We start from the raw sequence: 12,830 nt of genomic DNA on the forward strand, positions 1-12,830 counted from the left end.
GTGAGGAATTACAGTCCATAGACTATTTGCAGAGGTGGAAAATGTACTAAAATATTGTACTCAAGTAAAAGTACCAAGACCTTTTCATGAAATATTACTCAAGTACAAGTAAAAATACCTATCTAATAAATAACACAAGTAAAAGTAATAAGTAGGCTACTTCATTTAAAATGTAGTAAATTTACAAAATAAATAACAAAACTACTCAAAACAGCAACATGAAAAAAAGTGTTTTGCTACTTTACACCTCTGACTACTTGTCAGTAATGGTCAGCAGTATACTTTAACGCATAATACTGTATGTGATATAAAAATACTCTGATGCAAGCACCACTTTTAAACATTGCTAATTGCTGATAATACTATTGCATACACGTGTCTGGGTCTGGCCGTACACTTTAACCGCAACTTGCTTTCTTTTAGATTGTATGAGCTTCCTTCCAGAATATGTCTGCCCACCTCCAGTTCTAGTGACACTGCCACCCAGTTTAGGCAATTGAGGTTCAGGCCTTTTGAAAAAATAACACATTTAAATTTCCCCGCTGTGGGATGAATACTAATGGGCACAGATGGCGAGAAGAGATACAGATTGCAGCTTAGTAAAAACATCCACACAATGTACTAAAAACTGCATGAACATACCAAGAACAGCTGAAAAACCACCACGTTCCAGGGGTGGTTTAGATTGCAAGGGATTTTTGATGTAAGACACATCACAGTGGGGAACACATTGCTACATGTTTTGAGGCGCAGAATTTCTAGCAGCACCCTTTTGTACATACACAGTATGTCTTCCTTACTTTATTTCGCAAACTCTGAAATCCCCCCTCCCATGTTTTCTTTCTTTATTCATTTGAATGTCTTGAATAAAACGTTGACAAAGATCAGCTTGGAGACTGACAGCAGTAATATCAATTCAGCAACAGAAGATTAGCTGACTCTTTGCTCGGTCTGTCATGCGGCACGAGATAGAGAGAAGGAGCAAGAGAGAGAGTGAGCGAGAGAGCAAGAGAGGATGATGGGCTGCAGACATCTCAGGAAAGGGATACTCATACAGTTGGTGAAAGGTTGTGTTTGATGTAACCCCAGACAGTTGCGTTACTCAGACTGCAGAAAGGTGGAGGACTTTTTTTTGGTAATATTACAGGCACAAACTAAAGCATTTGTGAAAACTTGCATTAGTATTATTCACATGTACTGTCAGAGGAAGGTTTTCAACAAAAGGGGAGTAACAGTTAATTTTAATTTGAAGAACTGTGTTTACAGGGGAGACTGAAGGTAAACATGTTGTTGGTGTCACAGACTCTAGATTAAAGCACCACTGCCCTTGGCAATGGTTTGAATGGAAATAAGTGCAAAGATGAATTACACTTTGATTTTTTCATTTTCTAATAACTGGTGTGTTTATGCACTAAAAGAGAAGTCAAGTGACGCAGCTGCTATTGTGTTTATCGGGTGGCATGCTACAATTTTGGTAATCATTTCGGCATGAAATTGCGCCGCTGTTTCTGCCTGCTGAGAGCTCCTTTTTTATCGCAAATGCAAAAAAAGAATGCTTTCTTTGTTTTGTGGCTGTAATTAGGGTAAAGCACACATGGATGTCTTCAACTCACTGAAATGCCTTTTCGTGAGTTTTTCATTTATCGTTTTGATAGAAGTTTTAAAGCTGAAATGATGAAACGTCAAACGTCAAGTCTATCAAGAGAAAAATGTATTAGCAACATTTTTGAGAAAACTACAAGCTTGAAAATGAAAAATAAAAACTGGGGGTGTGGAGTTAAAGTACCAGACCTCTGTAGCCTGATCTTTGTCTCTGCTTTGGGGTTGAAGCTACTTTATTGGCTACTTGCATAACACACCTACGTCTTTGTCAGTGGTCATGTTGCATTGTGGGTTATGTAGAGAGACATCATGGCTTTCAAACGAGCGAAGTGGCAGTTGGTCAAGGCCACACCCCCAGCCTCTATCTTGCCCCCTTGCCCCCCTTCTCTCCTCCTCAATAGTTACAAACTCACAAGCTCAGAAATGGCACATCCTAAGGAAAGCTCATTGTGGGACTGCTTCTAGCGGCTGTAATTCTGCACCGAGGCTGTACTTTGAGAACAACATTCAGATACAGTATTAGGGGACAACTAAGGCCTATACATCAGATACTTCAGATACAGTATTAAGGGACCTATAAGGCCTAAATAAAAGCATCCAAAGTGCACCATGTCATGGGACCTTTGCACAATGTCTTCTAAAATAACTTATTTTTTACAAAAACTGACCAGTACATGCAGAAAAGGAGCAGTAAAGGAGCTGAGCTCCCAGTATTGTACCTCACTGCCACTCCAACTGGAGTTTACTTTTCTAATACTCCCACTAAAAGTATATTCTGTTCCAGACCCCTTTCCAGATCATTCTGCTCTGTGACAACATCATGCTTCTGTCTTTAGTCAACTAAATTTCATAAAATAAGTTGAACATACCCTCATGCCATTAGCTTGGGCAGACAAACCTAGAATAATTCTTCTTCTTAAATCGGAGTTTGTACACTTGGTCTTTTTATTTTGCTGTTATTGACATTTTCAGTTTGTGCTATACAAGTGTAAAGGAAATCTTTACTACTCTTTCTGAAACCATTAACCCTCTCATGCATTTGGAAAGGCTGTCAACATAGAAATAGCATGATAGATAGATAGATTTACATATAAACATGCCACATGTGTATAGAGATAGTGGAGGAGTCTACAGAAATCGATGAAACAAAAAGACAGACGGGTGAAAGACCATGCAGCAAAGGCTCCATCTGTCTTTGTCTAATAGTGAATTTGGGAGAGGTGCAGCCAGATAAAGGCAGCTATTTAAATCTCTTGTAAACACATTATCGACCTGGCCTTGTCCAATATGATACTTAATTATACGTAGAATAAGATCCAACAGTGATATAGAGGCTGAGTAGCAACTATGAATGCATGCAGCCAATCTCATGTCAGCATCTGCTGGCAGCTGTCTGTGCATCTTGATGTGCAGTAGTTAGTTACAAAGAAGAAAAAGGAACGGTGAGTCCTGAGCAGAGCACAAGTCATCTACAAAGGTCAAAAAGATGCCTTCAGAACAAACAAAATCTAAGTTTGAACATGGTACATGTGGTGTTTGAGCCTGATTAACTTGACATCAGTATGCATTTCTCTTCATGATAGGATACAGGTGTAAATGCATGCAGTATTAGTTCAGGATAAATTGTTATCTGGATTTCAAGGACAATGGTGCCACATTTGCAGGACATGTGTAACGCATCACTGTTTAAAATAAACAAGGAAGCATTTAAACTCTTTTTTAGGCTCTTTTGTTTCCCATTGCAGAGATGACACTTGGTATTGGATATCAGTTAAAGCTCTAAATGGGCCTTTGTTTAAAATAAAAAGGACATTATCCGGGTTTGATAACTGAAATTGCCTCACTCCTGTAAGTGTTAAATAAAGCTGACCTGAGAGAAGATTCACTTATCATTATATAGATCTATTCTATTCCATTAAAAAACAGTAATGCAGAAACCTTGCTCTATTTTGTCTCAGATTATCAAGTCTGTTAAAGGAACACAATAATGAGAAAATTAGCAGGTGAATATTAAAGTATTCATATCACAGAATACAGCTCTGAACCATTAGGCAGATTTGATTGATTTGCATTAAATCCCTGGATCTTTTATATTTTTACGAGTCATATTTTGTGTGTTTGTGTTTGAGCCTCCTTGGTGATTTTTTTTTTTTTTTTTCTTTGTTATTCATTTTATATAACCTACTGGCTGTCCAAATCTTTTTGGACATTACTTGTAGGGGAATGTCAACTTTGAATACCCTTTACCTGCCTTTTAGTAAGAGATATTGTAAATGGGAAAATAATGTGATTTAATGATTTAAGACTTTTGGTGAGTTGTAGTCACACTATTTCAGACATTATCTGTCTTTGTTCCAAATTTTAAAACAGAAAATAATAGGGATCAAAAGAAAAATGTTTTCTTATGTGTGTTACTGTCTGTAGACATCTTGCACACCATACCATTGCAAAAAGTAACAATAATGAAAGTCTTTTGGCTCAGAAGAGTCTTCAATATGATTCTTCTCAAAAGAAAAACATTTTCCAGATTTTTTCCAATAAGACAGTTAATTATGTCTTATAACAAAGCAACCATTCCAATACAGTCAATCTAGTTCGCAAGGTTACACATCCTGTTTGATAAAAAATAACAACAATATTGATCAGACAGCTCTGTAATATCCTTGCAGATATGGTAAAATAATGGTTACTTTGTACTATGGGAAAGTATGTAATATATATATATATATATATATATATATATATATATATATATATATATATATATATATATATATATATATATATATATATATATATATATATATATATATATATATATATATATATATATATATATATATATATACCCCTTTAACACGTCTTTAAGAGACATTTTGCTGTGTGTGACCACAGTTGATTAAACACCACTGTTTTGTCTCATCTAACATGGTTCTTGTTGTCATGCTTTAGGTCTCAGTGCTCTGCCCTTTGACCCCACGACCAGCAACAACCCTATCCACTTCAATAGCTCTAATGGGCCACCGGTAACGGAGTGTCCTTCCCTGGAAAACACTACTGAAGACGGCAACAAGAGGAAAAGAACCAGTCTGCCTCCAGGTACTAAAAATATTACCTCAATACAGTAACACTGTGACACTAAAGAACAAAGAAAGAAATGTCATCTGTGGCTTTTCAGTCTTGCTACACAGGCCCTACCTGAAATTACAGTGGCTCACTTTGTCTGGTTGGATGCTTCCCAATGGAAAGTGATTTAAATGCTACCAGCATCAAATAACTGCTGGTGAGAGATAATCTATAATCCTGTCATTTTGAGACAGTCTGAAAGAGGTAGCCTTGTTTGGTCTTTGCAGTTTTTGATTAGCTTACTGTAGCCCGCAGCTCTGCTTGTCTGGCCTGTTTGGAGGTCACACGGCTAAAAACATGAAGCTGCACAACAGAGATTTCACAGCCGCCTCTCTCTCACACACACTGACCTGTTCTCTACAAAATACTGTGGCAATGTCCCTTCCTTTTTGTGTGTGTGTGTGTGTGTGTGTGTGTGTGTGTGTGTGTGTGTGTGTGTGTGCGCGCTCTATGTCCAAATGCTAACCCAATGGGTCTAATTTTAATCGGGGCCAGTGTGCTATCTAATTAAAGAAGCGCGTTCTAATTAATTGCAATTTAAGGAGAAGAAAGAAAACGGCCCTTAAGACAGAGGTGTTGCTCCATGTTTTCATTTGTCGGGGTTGACACCAATTGGTCTGGATTTACAATCTGGCTGAGGTACACCGGGCCTCCAAATAAACTAATATCAATACTTGCAGTGAACAGCTAACTCACTGGTGGTGCTCATAGTTAAACATGGCCTGTGGAACCTCGCACAAGCAGTCTAAATGGCTAATTTTTCTCCTGCCAAAGACAGTCGCCAGCAATTCCTTCTAAGATCTGTGTTTGCTTTGTGCTGTTATAGATTTAATTCCCAGAGGTAGAGATAAGGTAGTCTTCCCCAGGGGAGATTCTGCACAAGACCCATCTTTCTTTTACTCTCAAGACTGGCTAGTGTTACCAATAATGTAAGGTAAATAATGTTTCTCCCCAGTGAACAACAGTGTTGACCTTGCGAGTGCCATCCGTTGAAATCTCGGAAAAACAAAGGTTGGCTATTTTAGGCAGCAGAGATAGCGTTTCAATTCAAACACATATCTTGTTTCTCCATAATAATAGTAAACTATTATATTACATGAAGTGCTATTTTTTTTAAAGTAGTTTGTGCGCTGCAACCTGTTTTTTAGTCTGTGTAAGGGCATTATTACACCGACAGCCTCAAGTTTGGCTGAATCAAACTAGAGTTAATTTGCACTGTGTTATTCACCCTCTATATAAGACGCTCTGTAGGAGTGCCTGTTTCTTTAATCCCTCGTCCCAAAAAGCCCAGTCTGCTCTGATTGGCCTGCACGCTACCTGGATTCTCCGTAAACCTTCTCTCCGTGTGTCACTAGTTGAAGCTGGAGCTACTGCAACAGAGTATCCAGCTGGACTTTGCACCGTGAAAAATCTCCAATAAAGGCTTCAAAATTAAATATTACACAACCGGACATGTCCCAGCAGTAAAGTGACAGGAATTTGGGAAGAAATGGCCAGCATGGACCTTTTTCCATGGACATTTTGACTTGTCATAGTAGGAAAAGCACAGCTGAAATTGAGAACCTTAATGATGGCTCAATTCCATCAAATGTCCCAGTGAGCTATTTCAGTGAGACAACGTGCACAATACCAGGGCCTCTCCTAAGTGCCATCATTAATGGTTTTGAATACACCTGTGCTTTTAGTACTATGACATGTCAACATGACTGCTGTGAAAAAGATCAATTGGCTGAGATAAAAGCTATGTCACGTTAGCAGGTAGCTACTTAATAGTTAGCAGTATTCTAACGTTAGATTGTAGTGGAACAAAGCAGCACTTTCTACCATCGAAAATAAATGATGCGAAAGGCTTCTGAACCAAACACTTCCCAATTGGACATGTTTCAGGAGTAATGTGACCCGGAATTGGGAGAATTGGCAGCCAAGGTGACATTGTTTACTGCCGTTAGCACATAGTTACATAGGACAATGTTAATGCTTAAAAGAAAATACTCCAGTTCTACCTCAGCAAATGACCAATTAGGCGAAGGCTGGGTTAGAGTTGCGTAACACATAGCCGAGGGTAGAAAAAAAATTTGAAACCAGAGTTTGTAGAATAGTTGGAAATCTCGAGGTTTTAGCTCACAGGGATTTGTCTAAAATACGTTTACCTCATGTTTTGGCCATGTTTAACATGAAAATTCAACATAACATTGTAAATATGTCACCTCTAGAAGTACAGTGGGTGTAGAAATATGGTCTAGCCTGGCAAGTCTGCAGCCTCTCTTTGTCTTTGCCTTATTTGTGTGGGACTTCAATCACTTGCTTCTTAGATTAAAGGCTGCTCTCTTCCATCCAGGTGCTGCTATTTGCTTTTTGTCATACTCTGATGATACAACCAAGGCCTTAAGACGAGTAAACTCAGCTTCAGACTCAGTTTTTATAATTTTTCCTTTTGATTTTTAAAAATATTCTCTCCTTCCAACTTTTCGTCCCTGCAGAAATGTATATTTTGAGTACACCTGGTGCAAGACATCCAGTGAAAATGACTAAAGAAAAGGTGCAGCAGGCGTATTTATAAAAGCGACCTTTGCGTGCGTGCGTGCGTGCGTGTGTGAGAGAGTGGTCTGTTTAGATTAAAGCCTGTCAGAAAGCCTTAAGACCAAGGCCCTTGTGGAGCCCAAATCTGATCCGTCACTGGAAAAGCCACCCAGTTTATTTCCTTCCATCATAGAGATAGAAAACTCTTCCATTATTTTGATTACTATTATAATAAAGGGCCATTAAAGCAGGATACATTCACTACTTTCATGATGAAGCCTCTTGCTACAGTTCTTTGAGGAAAACCAACAGGAAACCTTAAAGAACAAAAAGTTCCAACATTGTCAAAGAAATAGATTTCATGTCCATTTAATGTAAAGCACATTTAGTTTACCTATAAAGGATAGTGTGAAATAAGGTTGATAACCAAAAAATCAAACATCGTACTGCAAATACCAAGTAGTGCATTAGTTTTATGTTGGAATATCATACATCATGTGATCATCTTGAGATCTTCAAGCATGTTTACTTGATTTATTGCGTTGGGTGCCAAGCAACTGGATGACTTAGATTCACAATTGACTATTTCTGAGACATCTGACATACAATTGAATGGCAAAATTGACATACTATTTTGATAGCAATTATAAGGCTGGTATTGCAGTGGTAAACACTTTCCATAGACATGCAGATTAGGGAAAGTCTGGACTCGAAATTAATAGGTGTGAATGTCTATCTGTTGGTCTCTTTGTGTCAGCCCTGTGATTGACAGGTGACTCTTGACCAACGTTCTCTCAACTGGCTCCAAACCCATGCAACCCTGTAGAGAATAAGTGGTTACATAATAATGGATGGATGTTATAAGGCTTTAATAATAGCTAATTTCTGCCGTTCTACCAAATAATAATAACAGTTGTTTGTATGTTTAGCTATGCTGGTAGGGGCATGTCTATAGAGATGACAATGCCGAATGCCGGAGAATGCCGGTCTGTAAATCAGTTGGTCATTTGGTTTACAACTTTGGTCCAGACTGAAATGACTCAAAAGAGTTTTATGGATTTTCATTAATTTTTATACATGATTTTAAGACAATGTATCCTAATGAGGCGGATGAACAGTGTTAACTGTTAACTTAAAAGTACCAGTCTTCTCATCACTAGTTTGTGTGCTCAATTTAGGATTTAGCCTAAAACATAGCTGTATCTAAAAATGACCTCACAGAGCTGCTACCATGGCTGTACTGTAGACTTTTTTTTTTTTTTTTTTTTTTTAAAGCAAGAATAAATATGACAAGAATCAGTTGGTATTGTTTATAATTCCACAGTAGCCTACTAAATGTAATTAAATAATTATAATAATTAAATAACCATCTTAAAACACTAACCTACAAGAATGTCCTGCAGTGCTTTTACATTGGTGAGTTGGTTGGTTCCGTGGCACGTTAATTTGTTCACATACAAGTTGGAGTTCTTCCTTGTTTACACAGCATGATTCCCTCGTTGCACTTACAGATACCACTTACACTGGGAGGTTTCTCTGCAACTGTTGTGGCACCGGTGGGTGCCGAGCCTTGTAGGCAATGTATCAGGGCTTTTCTCTTTTTGACATGCAGTATCCACATACCCTGGGGTCTGCACTAGACCTTTGCCAATGCTTTTGTGCTGATACCAGGACACTTTTAAGTTGAAATGCTCCCAAAAGTTCAATTGCTTCTAGTATTTTCACTGCGTGATTCTTTCCCTTTGCTCCATTTTTAACTATTAAGGTAAATACACAGCATCAGCCTTATCAGCTATATAATACACAAAATATAAAACAAATCTTTGAAACAAAGCATTTGATTAGAGGATTTGTATTATTTGAAAAACTCCAGTTTCTTGAGTAATCGTTTTACCCCTATTCTGTTACATTAGCCACATGTTGTTGCACAGCATGTACACCCTGTGTAGAGAACAAAGCAATAGCTGGAAAGCTAATAATAGCCCAGTAACAACGGAATTCTGCAGAGCATTGTTCCATCGGGCTAATGACTATGGCCCAAAAATGGCAGATCAATGATTACAGATGATTAGTGTTTCCCTGTGTCGGCTATGACTCCACTCTCCATCAGTTGTAGCTGCTTGCTACCAGTCCCTGAAGGACTGGAAGCTAAATGATGGAGGTCTGCAACAGCTGGTGTTGTGGATTTACTTGCTTAGAGGGTGTAAGTCGGTCTGGCTCCAGGTCGTCTTCAGCTTAAGTCAGGTCCTCCAGCCCTTTGAGGACGACTGATGGAGCACCGACTCATTAACAGTCATGTGGATGTAGTCTTGTTAAGGGACCCTAATGGATAGATTTATCTCATTACATTTAGCACTTCATTAGATACACATACTGTAGGACAAAGGCATGTGGTCATTGTCATGATGTACTTGTATTTTTCTCAAACTGTCATTCATTAAACCGGTGTAATTATGCAGACAAATGTACTCAGAGACTGTATTTATGATTTAACACAGTGAGACAAACATCCTGCTAGGAAAAGACTAAAACAGACATGTAGTTTATCATACCTTCTGTAGACTGACATTCAATTAGTTATTTTGATAATTCAGTTTGGACCAAGTGGTGGACTGACTGACTGATATTCCTAGAGGCACGCTGGTATCAGGTTATCCCTTCTGCATTATGTCAGTGCTTAACTTCAAGGTTGAAAAGAATCTAACCCAATACTGTAGGTTTTAACAGACTGCAGTAATGAAATCATATGTAGCTGAATGAAGTTACACTTCAAAGCTCTGTAGGTGTACATTAATCCCAACCACGCACCACCAATTGTTATAATATTATGGAGTATGAGAGTAAGAAAATAATTTGAATTATTAATATTAAATAGCTGGAAAGTGACTTATGCATAGGTACAGTGCATGCTTTATAGAAAGCTTTGCGTCTATGGTTCATCCTTTCTGTTTCAAGCTCTTTGGGGTTCATTTTTACAGAACTTAAACTCTTTTTCATTATTCACCCTTGCACATCTCCTCACCAGCATCTTTTAAGAAAAAAAGAAGCCTAGCAAAGACTAGACCAAGGCCCCCCCGTACAAACTGGTTTTTATTGGTGTCCACATTTCACAGCAGTCCATGATGGTCCTCTCTTTGCATATCTGTTGTGATTAAACAACAGCAAGTGAGCAGAATGGGTAGTTATAAAGCTGCTGGCGTGTTGGAGGAGCATGACTTCACCTACTGAGTGGATCAATAGCACTTACATCTGATGCGCTCTTGGTTAGCTTCACAAATCAACAGCTGTCTTATTGAACTTGGAGCAGTACAGTGCACACTCCAGGACTGTGCTTTTAATTTGAAAATGTTGCTTGACAGAAACTTTAGACTGGAGAATGTTTTGACAAGGCCATTTTATAATAAGCCTGGTTCCATGACAGTATTAAACTGGAGCACATTTGAAATGCAGTAGAACTACTTTATTTAAGACAAGGCAAGGCTGCTTTATGATCGCTCTTTTCAGCTACAAGGTTATTAGAGTGCTTTAAATAAAGAATGCCAAGCAATTAAAATCTATTAAAACATAACACAAGAGAATAGAAAAAAAAGCAGGCTGAAACAGAATACAATGAACTAAGATAGAATAAGAATACGTTACAGTGCAGTTTAAGAAATAAATAATGACTTCATTTAAGAAAAGGCAGCCTCAAACAGAAAAGTCTTATATTTTTACTCCACTGCAGATATTCGACATACTGGTTACTTTGCAGATTCAGGTTTTTCTTTCAAAACAGGTTTATAAGACCTGATGCATTGTTATCAGTTAATGCACCAAACAGAGTATACATAATAGTTTCACCTTCATCAACTACATCCTAAAAATACTTTTTTACTTTTTTGAAACATTTTGACATTTCCCAAAAATATCTAAATACCCAATGACCATTAGCAGTAAAACAAAGCTGTGTTTGCATAACAATAATACAAGCTGTCTTATTTATGGGACACTTGCAACACCCCCAGCACCACCATCAGGTTTCTATTCCCATTTTGCAGATACCTGTTTTCACTTGAACATGGCATGCAATTATCCGTGTCAAATCATTAAAAGTCAATTCCCCTGTTTGTGAAACGCAGAATTACCATCATTTTTCAAACCACTGGGAGAGAATCGTAATGGATTATTTTGCGAGTAGTGGCTAGAAAATTGCTAAATGTATGTTGTGGGAATCTCAGGCTGTCAAGAGACTCTCTAATTTGTGTTTAAAGGGACAGATGCACTTTAATTGCATATTGAAGTAATTCAGCGTTTGGTTTCTTTCTCTGCTGGCAGGATTTCTTGGATTGTTGTGTTTATCAGGTGTGTGGTCCAGATAAGATAAATAAAGGAGATTACTGTTTGCTTACCATTTAATGGTATTATTTTAATGGTATTATTATGGCATTTAATGGTATTATTTTCCACCTCATTGCATTTCAGTATGACATTACAAAGTGAACATCAGATCATTTTCAGTATACCAACACACATACCTACAGTACACAGACCATTATCAATAATGTTTTTTTACAACTAATCATTTATAAGATGAATACAAAATGTCCACCACAATCTCTCAGACCTCGAAGTGACGTCCTCAAGAACAATTTTAGAAACCGTTTAAAAGTCAGATACATTTAATTTACTGTAAAGATGAAACAAGCGCAAATCTTCACATTGGAGAATTTTGTTGATTTATTTTCTAATCAGTTAATTGACTAATCGTTTTAGCATTATTACAGATGATGCAATTGTTCCTACAGTACATTGTGTGTACAAATGGTCACTGCTGTGATTTACAAACTTGAAACCAGTAAACCTTTCCAGTTTTGGTGTTTTTTTCCCCCCATTGTTTTTGGTCATCAATGGGAATTGCATGGTCCTCTTTGATTTGACAATGTTATTTATCGTCCTCACTTAATGCAAAAAAAATGAATGATCATCAAAGGAAAACGGTTGATTGTTATCAACAGACATTATGGAGATACTGTTCATTTTTCAACAGCTCCACACACTCATTTGCCCAGTGTGTGATCCCTCAACTGTGGCATCTTAAAGATACAACATTTCAGTGGGAATATCTGACTGGCTCTCCTAAAGCGACTTTATTGATTGTCCGGATGAGATTATAACAACCTCATTTAACACACAACCAGCATCATGACAATAACAACAACTAGTCCTGCATGTAAAACAACACAATACTTTGTTTTTCAGAGTCCAACATCAGAAGGACATCAATAGTTTGTGACTTTCAAAATCATCACAAATCACTGTTAATTCAGTTTTATGATTTGGCAACACTATAGTTTGGTTTACGGAGATGATGGTTGGGGTTAAAATGATCGCTTGCTGACACTACCGATGCTCTTCTTGTTGGCAGAACAGCATCCAAAAAAAAAAAAACATACACACAACTCTTTTTAAACTCAAGATTTAAATGATACCCATGGACCCAACAGACAGACTTAAATTGGCTCTGCTCAATTAGAACAGTTGCTTATTTCTCTCATTAACAAACAGATTTGCTGCATTTTAACTTGGAAAGCTGGTTTGGCTGA

General features: G+C 37.7%; 1 protein-coding gene across 5 annotated transcripts in view; it reads left to right on the forward strand.

The window, feature by feature from the left end:
* The window catches only part of LOC117951686 (ecto-NOX disulfide-thiol exchanger 2-like), a 157,183-nt gene that overhangs the window by 43,026 nt on the left and 101,327 nt on the right, over positions 1-12,830 (forward strand). For all 5 annotated transcript variants that reach the window (XM_034883508.1, XM_034883510.1, XM_034883506.1 and 2 more), the window contains one exon: positions 4,555-4,701. In XM_034883508.1, coding sequence (XP_034739399.1) covers positions 4,555-4,701 — 147 coding nt within the window. The remainder of the gene's footprint in view (positions 1-4,554; positions 4,702-12,830) is intronic.

The sequence above is a fragment of the Etheostoma cragini genome, chromosome 10 (assembly GCF_013103735.1).
Source record: "Etheostoma cragini isolate CJK2018 chromosome 10, CSU_Ecrag_1.0, whole genome shotgun sequence".
Lineage (NCBI taxonomy): Eukaryota > Metazoa > Chordata > Actinopteri > Perciformes > Percidae > Etheostoma > Etheostoma cragini.